The 12,893-nt window shown below is 40.3% G+C and overlaps 1 protein-coding gene across 2 annotated transcripts; it reads right to left on the bottom strand.

Annotated features, from left to right (window-relative positions):
* Window positions 1–611: 611 nt before the first annotated feature.
* Window positions 612–12,820, bottom strand: prrt1 (proline-rich transmembrane protein 1). 2 transcript variants are annotated; one of them, XM_075449002.1, is made up of 5 exons: window positions 12,334–12,820; window positions 9,789–9,949; window positions 9,336–9,655; window positions 5,865–6,056; window positions 612–4,147 (listed from the first exon to the last, which is right to left on the bottom strand). In XM_075449002.1, exons 3-5 carry the CDS (start codon window positions 9,627–9,629, stop codon window positions 3,971–3,973), a joined length of 663 nt encoding a protein of 220 aa, XP_075305117.1. In that variant the 5' UTR covers window positions 9,630–9,655; window positions 9,789–9,949; window positions 12,334–12,820; the 3' UTR covers window positions 612–3,970. The 2 variants fall into 2 exon arrangements, with proteins under 2 accessions (XP_075305117.1, XP_075305116.1); XM_075449001.1 differs by lacking the exon at window positions 9,789–9,949 and having other exon boundaries at window positions 12,334–12,819.
* Between the last annotated feature and the right edge of the window lie 73 nt (window positions 12,821–12,893).

Consider the following 12,893-nt stretch of genomic DNA (forward strand, 5'->3'; position numbering starts at 1 on the left):
TATGTGTTATCTCAGTTCCCACTGTCAGACAGTCAGCTCATCCTGTTTCTCTTGAGTTTTGTTACTCGTTAGATTTCAGTTTGGAGTTTCTGCAACTCCTCTTTCGGCAGCATCTTTTGTTAACTCACTGTTATTAGACAACAGATTCATGATTATCCCATTACGAACATGACTGTCCGTGCCAAATTTAAATGAGATCCATCCAAAGATTTGAGATATTCCACTAACCGTCCATCACTACTGTCATGTTCATAGTAAAATTAGAGGAAATATCAATGGATCACCACTTTTATTAGACATTTGTGTTGTGGGTTGATTTTATTCGTCTATGGCAGCTATGTTGTGGCATGGTTCAAGAGAGGGTCGTGATTTTTCTGAGGTGCAGAAAAATCAACAGCTGCTGTGCAAATACCCACAAGATCTCTTGTGATCAGACACGAGCGTTTGTGGATCATGTTCTGACAGAGAGCGAAAAAGAGAGGCGAGGAAGAAAACCAGGGCAACTATAAATAGCATCTTAGTGATGAGGCAAGAAGGAGATGCCACAGAGTCTGAGAGGATGGAGAGGTGAAGAACAGATGAGGAAAAGAGATTACACCTTCACCAACGTGTCGTTCATAATCCAGAATTACTCTTTTATTCATTACCCAAACAACTGAAGTCAGAACCAATGCATATGCAATACATCCAAGAACATAATGAGAATAATAAAACCCCACATGTACACAGGTAGATTTTGGCTCTTTCAACAAGCAACCCATTGCATCTACAAGCTGAAGAACAAAATCAAAATACTGAAAATAAATTAGGAATCATTTCCCAGCTGTAGAGCAAACAGCTGCATTTATCAGAAAGTATGCAGGGAGATGCAGCCTAGGTGTCACGTGACAGATGTCTCAATATTTACTAGATATACACACACTGCCAGAGCCTTCTGTACAATATTAATACTAAACAGCACTGTGCTTCATTTACACTTTAACACTGTAAATCACTGTGTATGTAATAACAGGGCCTGCATTTATCAGGACAAGTGGGTATTACGAGTAAGGATGAACTTTCACACCTGTTCACCAACTTCAACAAGCAATTCCTAGGTTTGATATTTTCAGAGATACACTTTTTTGGCTTTCTTGCTGTAGAAGAGTTTAAATCAATACAACTCTCATGTAAAGATGTAGCTGCAGCAATTAGCAATTAGCTTAGCAACAGCAAGAACAACGAACCTGGTTCCATCCATATACAATAAAAACATCTACCATCTCCTTAAAAGCTCACTGATTGCCATTATTCCTCTTGTTTTTCATTTCAAAGTGTAAAAATGAATCCTAAAGGTGCTAATTGGCTGATTTTTGTCACAGTTTGACAGAATGAAGCTAGCAGCCCCCCCACCCCCAGTTTCCAGTCTTTACGCTAAGCTAAGTTTAGCTAAACTAGCATCTCCAGGCTGTAACCATGTTTTTTGAATAAAGTCCCTCACACAAACTACTACTCAAGTCGGACCAACAACTGAGCAAGTGGTTGAACATTTTAGTGCGTAGCAATGTGGTTCTGAGTTAATTAATGAAAATTTTCTGAACCCGGAGTATTGTGATGCATTTGTTGTCAGGTGTATGCCATGAAAGTTGATTTTTTTGTGTTTGCTAATTTTAGCTGTACGATATTTATCCATTTGAATTCCCCACATTGTGGTACATTCCTAATTTGTGAGCTTCGGTGGGATGCTCCGTAATGCTAGTTATGTCAAACTGCAGAATTAAGCCATTCATCAACTGATTAACGATGTCAAGGATTTCATGTGCATTGTTTCCCGTGATGTAATCACAAATTCCATTTCCAGGTTGTGACACATGTAGGAACATATTTGATAAAGTGTTCCCATCAAGCTATTGCTTTAAGAATAAAATCTATTCAAATTCTTGAAGCTCAAAAATGATCCAATATATTAGATTTTAAGGTGCTTTGTTGATCCTGGATGATAGCAGCAAAGTAACACAGGTTCTTAGTTTTTCAGTCATATAGGTTACTGTTAGTAATCATGAGTATTGAAATATTTTACATGAAGAAAATGTACTTTCGAAGGAAATTCACAACAGATTTTGTAGGAGAATTAACATTTTTTTGGTTTAAAAAAAAAAAAAGTTTCAGGGTAACTCCCCGTCTCTGATGATAAATGTAGGCCCAGATGTGTTTCAATGTATAGACAATAATACATTTGTAATAATCAAAGTATTGTTCTTAAACATCGGCATAAACTTAGTCTCTGTTATTGTTCACTGTTATCAAACATAAATGTCAAAAATTAAATATCTTTTTATAACCTCTTAAAAATATCTTCATCAAAAGGACTAACAGAGAAAAGGGGGGAGCAGAAGAGATATGTTATTAGGTCCAATATTTCATGGGGACAGGAAATGGACAAAGTGGGAGAGTTGGGGGATCAGCAAGTGGATAATGTTTTCATAGAGTGGAAAGTGCTACAATGCAGTATAGGCATTAAAATTCTCTCTCCCTCTGGAAACATTAGTCTCATAACCCCTGAAACGTTATTGTTCATACTGTAACTTTACAGCCATGTTACCTTTTAGAGACAACGGCGCATCTGCTGTTCAGAGCTACGCTATGGAAACCAGACACGCACATCTAGCCTTAATATTTAAGACAACGGAAACAGACTGAGGATGACATGCAGGGTTATCATGTTGCCTGATACATATAATGTTGCACTATTAAAAGTGTCTAGGAGTAATTAGGGATGTGCAACAGAAAAAGGCAGTAATACAGTTTTGAAATACTTGAAAAAAGAATATCTCCAGACCTAATATTTAAATACTTATCATCTAAGTAGTCTGTTTTTCTTATTTTCACCGTAGCTTGTTTGACATTTTATAAAAGACTGCAGCACAAACTCAGAAATTTTAGGAAATGCTCCCACCGACAGCTGGTTGAAAAGCTACTTTTGCACTAAAAGCTCATTAGTCTACATTTATCATGCACAATCAGGCCCTAGAAATGTAAGCGGTTGCATCATTTTAACTTGTTACTACAAAGTGCAACTTCATCATTATAAGATACCAATTTAAAGCCAATTTGGAGTGTCAGATAGCTGCAACAGGTCACTAGAAAATACAGCAGACAAAGTCAGTGCAAGGTTGATTGAATAAATTAATAAATAAAATATCATAAATAAATCAACAAAGGTAGAATTCATAAAATATGTGTCATCTCACCCAGTTAAAATGTGTATGCAACACACAACCCACCAGTCTGAAATAAAACTCGGTTTTTGTAACATCCCGCTTGACAGTCCAGTGTCCAATTGGTGTGTTATTAATGTATATCGATCAGTCCATGTAACTCAAATCAGCCTCAAAGATACAACTCTGCATATCAACACTTTCAACATAGCGCATATCAAGTTTCAAAGACGAGAACGCATGTCTACTAGTAGGACTAAAATGTGCATTTAACTATGCTAAATAAAACTTTTTAAATGTGGTGTCTCATGAGGATCTTTCGCTCTTTTTGTTGTTGTTGTTGAAGTTGAAATATCTTAAACTGAAACACACAGCGGCCTATTCTTTCACCTGACTACACCAGTGAAGGCCGTAATTCATAAATGAATAAGACTCAAATGAATTGTTAATGCAAGGAGCCTTATTTCCTTCCTGCGGCTCATATCTGAGTGTAAATATCAATTAGTCGCTGTGCAAACAGCAATATTGACCCCAATAGACAATTGCTTGATATTTTGTATTCAAGCATCAACTGTGATTAGTTGTTTTTGGTTGTTGGTGAGTGTTTGATGGTATGATGAGGCAGGTTAGGTTGGAGCTTTGTTTGGAGCTTTACAGAGAGGTCCAGCAAGTGGAAACGGTGCAGTTTCCTACTTCCTCTGCCGAATGATTGAGATGAGTTGGGTAGCTAATATATAAACACTGTGATTTCCCATCAGGAGGTTAAGGAGGAGTTACGGCTCCCAGTCGTCGTCATGATGTTGTGAGGCTATGATGACTACCACGGTGAGGATGGTGCACAGCACGATCGAGGCGATGCCAACAGCCAAGCTGATGAAGGAGAAGTTTCGTGCCTCGCGGGAGGCTATTTCCGCGGTCACCATGTCCCCTCTGGCTATTGCCGTGCGGACCTGAGTTATAGAAGAGAGGAGAAATTAAAATACATGTTGCATAATAAGAAAACACGTGAGTGGGAGCAGCATGGGGCCTGCAACACCATGTATGGATCGATTTCACTGCAGCACAGGCTGCTTGTGCACAAAGAGGCCACTGCACGCAGCGCTGACACACTGCAACAGCATATACAGCTCAGACCAGTGCACCCATGCCTTGTCAGCTCAGCTTAACTCACAGACAGCTGAGTAGGCCCAGAGGACAAAATCCATTCTGTCCCGTTGCACTGACAATGGTGCAGTTACGTAATGTGGTCTGTAGAGTGAATACCGGTCAGCACAGTCTGCCAACACACACATAAACAACAGGCACTGTGAAGCGTGAGAGCCTCCACACTGAGCCTTGACAGGCCTAACATCATGTTCAGCTTAACCTGTGCGTGAAACAGGGCAGAGCAAACTGTGCTAAGATACTGTGGACGACAGAGCAGCAAGAGCAAGAAGAATATTCTCTTCCAGTCTGATCCACTTCCTAGCACAGTTTCCCTCTGCTTCTGACCAGCTGTATGATTTTGCATCATTTAAAAGCATTGCAGCTAATGGCTCTGTTTTATTTACCCATCAAGCTCAGTAGTGTGAGTGTTTTTACTGCCAGTTTCCATAAACAGCACCAGTTAAAAGTTTGGACAAACCTACGAATGGGTAGCTGTGTTCAAACTTAACTCTTGCTGTGAGTGTAAAGGAACATTTTCAATGCGGCAGAAAAGAAAACGAGCATTAGGAACATTTCCGTTAAATCATTTGGAGCAAACAAATTAAGCTACGTGGTATCATCAAAAGCTGTACTGTACTGTTACTGAATAAGGAGAGCTAGCTAAAGCCACGCTTCTTGTCTACGTTGTAATAACTCTTTCTTGTCAGATAGTATTGTATCTGTTGAACAGATGGTTTTGTGAATGTGAAACTGAGAATCTTGCAAGAATCCATCTGCTTCATAACGTAAAGTTCTCTGGAGGACAAAACAGCTGTGTGGTCATGTGATCAATCATGAGTTAAAAGGTTGTTATGTCTGAACTTTATCAGAAAAGAACTGCTTCCATCTGTCATAATGTGCATCAATCACCTCAAATGATTGTCAGGAGTTCTTTTTGCTAAACTGTGAATGGATTTTCTGATTCTGCCTCATCAATCAGTTCTAATCTTGCAAAACTTCAAAATTTGAAGAAAAACGCTGACAAAAGAGTGTCACGTTCATTCATAATAAACGCGAGCATTGCATTATTGGAGTCAAAGCAATACACATAATTGCTGTGCGTTAATTCCCTGGCAAAAAAAGTCTCATCAAATATTCACAATTTATTTCAGTGTGAATAACGATTACCAAAAATCACATCACCCAGCTATACGAGGAAATGAATGCACATTTCTAGAAGAATATATCTAAAAGGTTTATGGAATGGCTGGGTTTTAGACCAGAGAGAGGCCATGGAAGTTAGAAAGTATTGAGAATTATTGAGATTAGATTTAGCTTTACCAAAGACCTTAAGGTTGCTAAATAAAGTGGGATGGACAGGGTTTCCCTGCTCTGTATCCTGGGAATTTTCAGTGTCCTAAAGAAGGGAGGCAGCAAACTAAATAACTTCTAAAGTGGAAGTTCATACAAAGTTCTTGGCAATAGTAAAATCATGATATAAAAACCCCACAAATAGAAAAGATACCATGAAAAAGCATTAACCTGCACGGCTTTGATGATTGCAATGATGCCTGTTGGCCAGAAGCAGCAGACGGTGGTGAGCACGGCGATGGGAAGGTAGTCGTGTGGCGGTCGACGGTCCATCAGGGTGATGCTGGGCGGCATTTGCATGGGGTGAATCTGGCCAGGTGGGATCCCGGGGTGAGTTCCTCTGGCTGGCATGTAAGGATGAGCCTGAGTGGGACAGAGAGGAGGGGAAAGAGAAACACGCTTTTTTTTAAACTAAAGCTTGCAAAAAATTTCCTCTTAGAAGCAACAGCAACATGGTGGAATGAGCGGAGATGAAGAGCTGTAGAGCCCGCTGGGATTACTGGTGCTGAAGAGGGAGCAAAGGGGAAAAAAAACCATCTTATTTCCTTATTTGTCAGCCATCTGTCTGATTGATTTAGATTAAGTTTTACAGTCTGGTGGTCGTTTAAGTCAGGCGAGACATCAGAGATGACTTAATCACAATGCAGAACCCCTGAAGATAAGCCTTCAAAGCTAAGTGGACTTCGAATGATTACAAACCACCTGCAAAGTGGAGACACGCCTGCCTCTTGCACTTAATGTTCACATCTTCTGACTGTAATTATTATCAGCTGAGAGACTTTAGAGGAGGCATCAGTGTACATGCTGCTTTAAGCTTCTCTAAATGTGCTCAGAATTGTTTCTTTTCCCAATTCCTGTAAAAATTGTGTTCACTCTGTTAGTCTCCGTCAGTGCATGTTTAAACCTTATCATAACATGCTAAAACCTCCAATGATACATGATGTAGGGTAAATTTGCTTGAATATTTTCATGTTTACAATTGTAATGTTCATTTTTGGTCAAGTGTGACTGGTTTTGTATACAAAGAAGTGTATTGTGCAAAAATAAAGAATTATTAAACTAGCACCTAACAGTGATCGCAGGCTACACATTTTTATGTGGTTTAAACAAAGGACCCATCCCAAATCTGTTGTTTTGGTTTAAAATATAAAGGTTGGTTCCAAAGCCACAAAAGCAACCAAACGGCTTCACTTTAATGTTTTAATTAGTTTTAAATTGGTATAATCCCTTTGTGAAATTAAGTCTACTTTCTGAGACACTTTTATCAGTCAGGCTAAATGTTTAGGTAGGAAAATATCATGTACTGAATATCATATTCAATTCTTTGTTCTCAATATAAATGACCCTGTATTCCAGCTATGTCTTCTGAGTATTTATAAAAGATGGCTGTAGTCACCATTACATAAGCAGTTGATTTGTAGAATTTTTTTTTTTAGTCATTTGACCGTTTCCATCCTTAGTTTTTCAAAGGAGAGAGGACGTGTAATGTGATGTGGATCTGACTGAGAACCCGTGAGGACTGTCCAATGGGTCTCAGTGAAAACCCTCGTTGTCACTCAAAGCAGACATAATTTAAATGAATAAGTTCAAACATACTAATCCCCCTTTAGGTTCTTAAAAAGAAGGACAGTTGCTGACCTTAAAGGTAAACCCATGCAGAAGTGCCTTACAGTGCAAAACAACTGATGGATGCTGGCTCTGGCAGACTCCCATTTGAAAATCATCAACATTTCTCATGAAATCAATCAATACACTCAAGTTGTTATGGTGCAGCTAATTGAGTCTCTCTGATTAATGTGGTGGTGGTCCTTCTGCATATACGTTCATAATAACTATGCACTTGTTACATCTTAAAGATTGGCAATTGGAGCGTGAATGACTTAACTGTAAACATGCTAGTCTGACTGAAATTGTATTAAATCAAATATTTCGGAGTCTGTTAAACAACCGCAGATAATGGAGTACATATGCATTTCATTTAAAGCATATATGACATATGAAATGTACAAGCCTGAAAAGATGTTGAACTCACCACTCGATGTGCCACGGATTTGCTGTGAGTTAAAATGTTTTTCAATCATTTTAGTCTATGATGTAACAGATAGTTTGGAAAAAGCCCAATACTGACGAGGTGAAAAAGGGTATATCACCATCTGTCAAAGCAGAGTTGGACACATTTCAGTCAATAAATCAATTCCCCCTTATGTGCTTGTACACTGAGACAAGGACAACTGTCCAATTAAATGGTCCGACAACAGTCCTGACAACAGTAGCTCAACTTGGAACTGGATGTAAATGTAATGACTGGCTTAATGTTTTGATTTGGGACAGTTATTTTACAGGTATTCACTGGTGGAGCACATTCATTTTTTGACTGGGATTTTGGTTCTTTCTAGCTGTCTATTGTTCTTGTAGTTGGACTAACAGACACTGGTGTTAAGTTTTTTTATTAATAGTTTTCATCTTTAATGCACTCAATAGATCATATAAGCTTTGAGGATGATTTCAGTTCATCCCACATGTTTATGTTTATGTATTTTTTCCAAAGTGCTTTGACAAGAAGGGGAGGAAGAAGTGGGATTCTACAGAGTTTCAGGACCACAGTACAATTATCTCACCACTTAATATCTTAACATATTATTGGCGTGATATAAAGATGCACCATCGCTAAGAAATCAGCACCTCCAAATATAGTCACTTCTGACTCTAAAGTATCCAAGGTGGTAAAAAACAAATGCAAAACTTGTGGCTTTGAATGTGTATCTAACAAACAGGTGGCTGGTGTAATGGTAGCTACGTCCATTTTTATAAACAGGTGGGAGCTGAATCGTGTTCCATGTTTAAACTAAAACAAAAGCTACGTCCCTTTGGGAACTGCAAATTTCTGGGTACATTTTCAGCCCTGGTGGTTGCTGCTTGTGTTTGCCAAAAGACTACACGCTGTATTTGTAATTAATTCATGAAATAAAAAGTCTCTCTTTTTCTCTTCTTAAGTCATAAAAACTGATTCGAATCTAAAATTCTGACTCTCTCAGCTACCGTGTCAAGACTCCTGAATAGAAGTATGATACGTTACAACATGCTAACTGAACGTATGTAAAGATTAGAAAGTTCACTGAAAAGGAACCAACTTAAACAAATTGGTTCAGAGGGTAACAGGCAAATTAATTAAATTTATCCAAACGGACAAAGTGTAATTTTCAAAATTGTAAAAGTGCACTGCAACCAGAAAATGAAATGAGATTCAACTACAGCTCCAAACTCTTTTTACAGTGTAAAACTGGGCTGAAAACAAAGGGAACGCAGTTTAATAGTTTGTATTTTTTTTCCCTGCAAGTGTTACTAATTATTACCAGTGAAACCACCAGTTAATGAATGCAACAGTAGGTGTCACTGAGCAGGCAAATGAAGGATGAACTGATTTATTCAAGGGAGCTTTCCTCTGAAAATAAAACTGAACATAACCCACAGAGACAAAGACCACACTGTTGGTATTTTCCCCACAATAAGCAACAAACATGCATCCAAAAAACAAAATCAAGGTCTATGTGAAAGACAACATGAGTTGGAAAGAATAGGAGAGATTTACTTTCTGCACGATGATTTGTGAGATCTTTAAAAGCGGTCCCATCTCTGACTCACCGATGTCATGGGGTAGACGGGTACGTAAGCCGTGCAGGGCTGCAGCTGCAGGGGGTAGGCCGGGTGGATGTATCCCACAGGGGGGTGTTGCATGGTGCTTCCGGGGGCTCGGGTCTGGACGGTGTAGCCGTGCGGAGCCCCAGGAGGCCCCATTTGGCCACAGTGAAACTGAGTTTCTTGGAGATATCCCTCAGAGCCCGGGGGAGGAGGTGGAGGAGGGTAGCTGGGCTGGGTGCCGGGTGCAGTGGGCACGTTGGGATCCTGCGGACCTGGTAGGTACGGAGGAGGCTGCATGGTCTGACGGCCAGAGTCATCGAGCCCTGAGAGAGGAGGAGGAGGAGGAGGAGGAAGACGGAAAAGCAAGTAGGAGAGTTATCAGAGGATGAATAATAAAAGAAAAAAAAGATGTAAGCGTGAGGGCATGTTATCGAACTCAAACATTGCTACACTCACGTCTTCATGTTGAATGTAATATGTCTTATCTCACTTCTGAGGCGGACCACAATTACCCAGACCACAGCTCCTCAGGAAGACTTCAAACATCAACGGAGCCTGATATTTTCCAACCTGCTCAGTCTGTGTGCTAATGATGACAGTGACTGACATTTTCACTCCTAAGAAACAAGATGAAGAAGAAAAGCTCTCTTGTTCTCCCATCTCAGCCATATTTATTATCAGTTAGAAATGTGGCATTTAAGCCGCGGAGAGCCTCATCCTGATCATGCATCTGCTTTTTGCGCTCACACTTCAGCCTCCTTTGTGTTCATCAAACACTGAAAATGACAGATAGGGTGTCGTGTCTTCGCAGCAGGGAGGGGACTGAGGTAACACGCTGTGACAGGGACATGAGGAAGGGAAAGAAGAAAAACTGAGATGGATGTTGGAGGAGAGAGCGGAGGGAGATTTGACGGGACAGAAGAAGAGCTGAGCATCTGAGTGATGATGACTTGTGCTCGGGGACCAGCTTTACGTAACGGTCACCAACCCAAAGCAGGAAGTGGACCAGAAACAGGCAGAAGGGTAAGGGAGCGAGCACAGGAAGAAAGGACGCCTTTAAAAGGTCATGATGTTATCAGAAAAATCACGTTAGTCTCTTTTTCTAATTGTACCATCATGAACATATAACATGCTAACTGAGGCCTGTAGAGTCTGAGATGTAGCTCCTTGGGTTTTTGACCTTGGGGTGAACTTGCTGGGACCTCCACTCCTGGGAAGACTGACACCTGTCTTGAATGTTTTCCACTTGTGAATAATCTTTCTTTCAGTAGAAAGATGGAATCCAAATAGTTTGGAAATGGCTTCATAACCCTTCCCAGATTGATGGGCAGCAACAGTTGCTTCTCTGAGATCATTGCTGATGTCTTTCCTCCTTGGCATTGTGTTAACACGCACCTGAATGCTCCAGACCAGCAAACTGCCCAAACTTCTGCTTTTATGTAGGTGCTCACACATTGATTAGCAGGACCCGGCTGCTACTTACCCTCTAAATTCATATTTTACGCAGTAAAAGTGTGCTTAGCTTTTCACCGACTGCTTCTGCATTTTGACTGAGGTTGTTGTTACATATAATAAGAACGTTTTACATGTAATCTGTTGTTATATTGACCTAATTTTAAGACCTAATCAGGACTAGATGTTTTTCAGTTATGCCCTGTTAGTGAAACCTTAGAATAAAACAAGGGTGTACTCTATGTTTTTCACAAGATTTCATAATTTTATCATACAGCAAATATCAATCCATATGTATATTTTCTTTTAAAAACTCAGGATAGTTACAGGTTCAGATAGAACAGGATAGTTTAATCTATTTAAATGGAGCTGTTATAGAAATACTCTTATTGAGGTTTTATTTAGTGTCAACTTCACACAAGATAAAATTAGATAAAACTCTTCTTTAAGGTGGAATATTTATCTTCTTCTGCACATTAATAGTTTAGTTGCTCTTTTGTCTCTTCAGATGATTTTGTGGGATTCATTACAAAATATCTGTAGTTTTTTTACTGCAGATTTTTACAGGATAACTGCACCCACACGACAGCTGCTGTGTGTAAGAAGCACTCACACACACTTTTTAAGTGGCAGCTGGAAAATCTCAGGTGAAACTAAAGACGTCAATGTGACTGTTGCTTAGTCAATTTTCAGAATCAAATCAAATCTGCCCAGCTGTGAAGAGCTGGAGCAGCATCATAAACTTCAACCTTCTCTACCCGTGACAAACACGTCATAAAGGACAGGTTTATGGGGCATTTGGTTGTGTTTTACAGTAACATCCCTACACATTTAAACTGTGCTTGTGTGGTTCCTCCATGGAGGAGTTCTGCTGTGTTATCAGCATCGGTGTGTGTTGTTTTTCGCCCCACAGATCTGATCAGACAGCGGTCACGTTTGCAGCACAGACCTCAGCCTGTGTGCTCCTCACAGCTCCTGCAACAGTATCAGCTCGACGTGATTTCCATCAATTTATTGCAAAACTGCAGCTCACTGCAGCTCAGTATGAGCTCCAGGAGTAAAAATCCTGGAACAGAGCTTGGCAGATTTTTTTCTCTTTGTTATAAAGACGCAGGGCACGCGCAATTGGACACCCACATCAAATAGTCAGGAGAAATGTACGTAGGCCCGTGCGTAATGGTGATAATGAGACACATTTAAGGAGAAAACTGCGAGTCCACCAAATGTAACCCAGAGCTACCAGTTATTCTGAGGCAGATGTTTTTTGCTTTTTGGCTGAGAAACGATGAAATATTCACTAATTTCCAAACTTGAGACACAAATTAAATGACAAAAAGTCCGATAATGTCACTTCTAACTGTGTAATGACACATAGGAGGCCCTGCGGTGATTTTTCTCCCCGTCAACCTGCACCCACACAGCGGCGCATCCTCCCACAGAAGCAGCGGATGGAGATGTTCACAAGCGAGCAGCTCGACAAAAATGCAGCTGACTGGCAGAAAACGTCTCGCGGGTGAAACGTCTCAATTGCACAATTAAAATGCCTCACCGTGTTTTTCAGACGACATGCCTCCCGATCTTCTGTCCACCTCGATCGGATGTTTTCTTGTTTTTTTTTTTTAATTTACACCCAGCTGCTGGTGGAAAGCCCTCCCGTCGATGATTCAGACTTTTAATCCAAACGTGCACAGCCCATCTTCACCCAGGATGTCTTCATCTTTAAAAAAGATAAACAACTTCAAGTGTTTTGCTTTGAGATCCAATCAAGGCGCCCGGGGTGTTCAGTGTCCCTCCTCTCCTCGCCTCTCCTCTCGGTCTGCGCGGCTGGTAGTCTAATAAGGTTTCTCCACTAACGCGTCGCTGTACATTGAATTAATGAGACACAAAGCTATCGCTGTCTTAAAGCGACAGCCCGGACTAAGAAAACGCTCAGGCGCTAGGCTGGAACATCCCATTACAGCGCAACAAAGAGGGATCTTCTGAATTAGATGGATTTCTCCCTCCGCCTGACGCTTCACCAGCTCAGTTTTCTCTCTCTGAGCGTCTCACCCTCTAATGATTTCTGTCAGTTTTTTTGGAAGAAGGAAGTCCGACAGAAAGCAGAATAGA

This window comes from Odontesthes bonariensis, chromosome 18 (genome assembly GCF_027942865.1).
Source record: "Odontesthes bonariensis isolate fOdoBon6 chromosome 18, fOdoBon6.hap1, whole genome shotgun sequence".
Lineage (NCBI taxonomy): Eukaryota > Metazoa > Chordata > Actinopteri > Atheriniformes > Atherinopsidae > Odontesthes > Odontesthes bonariensis.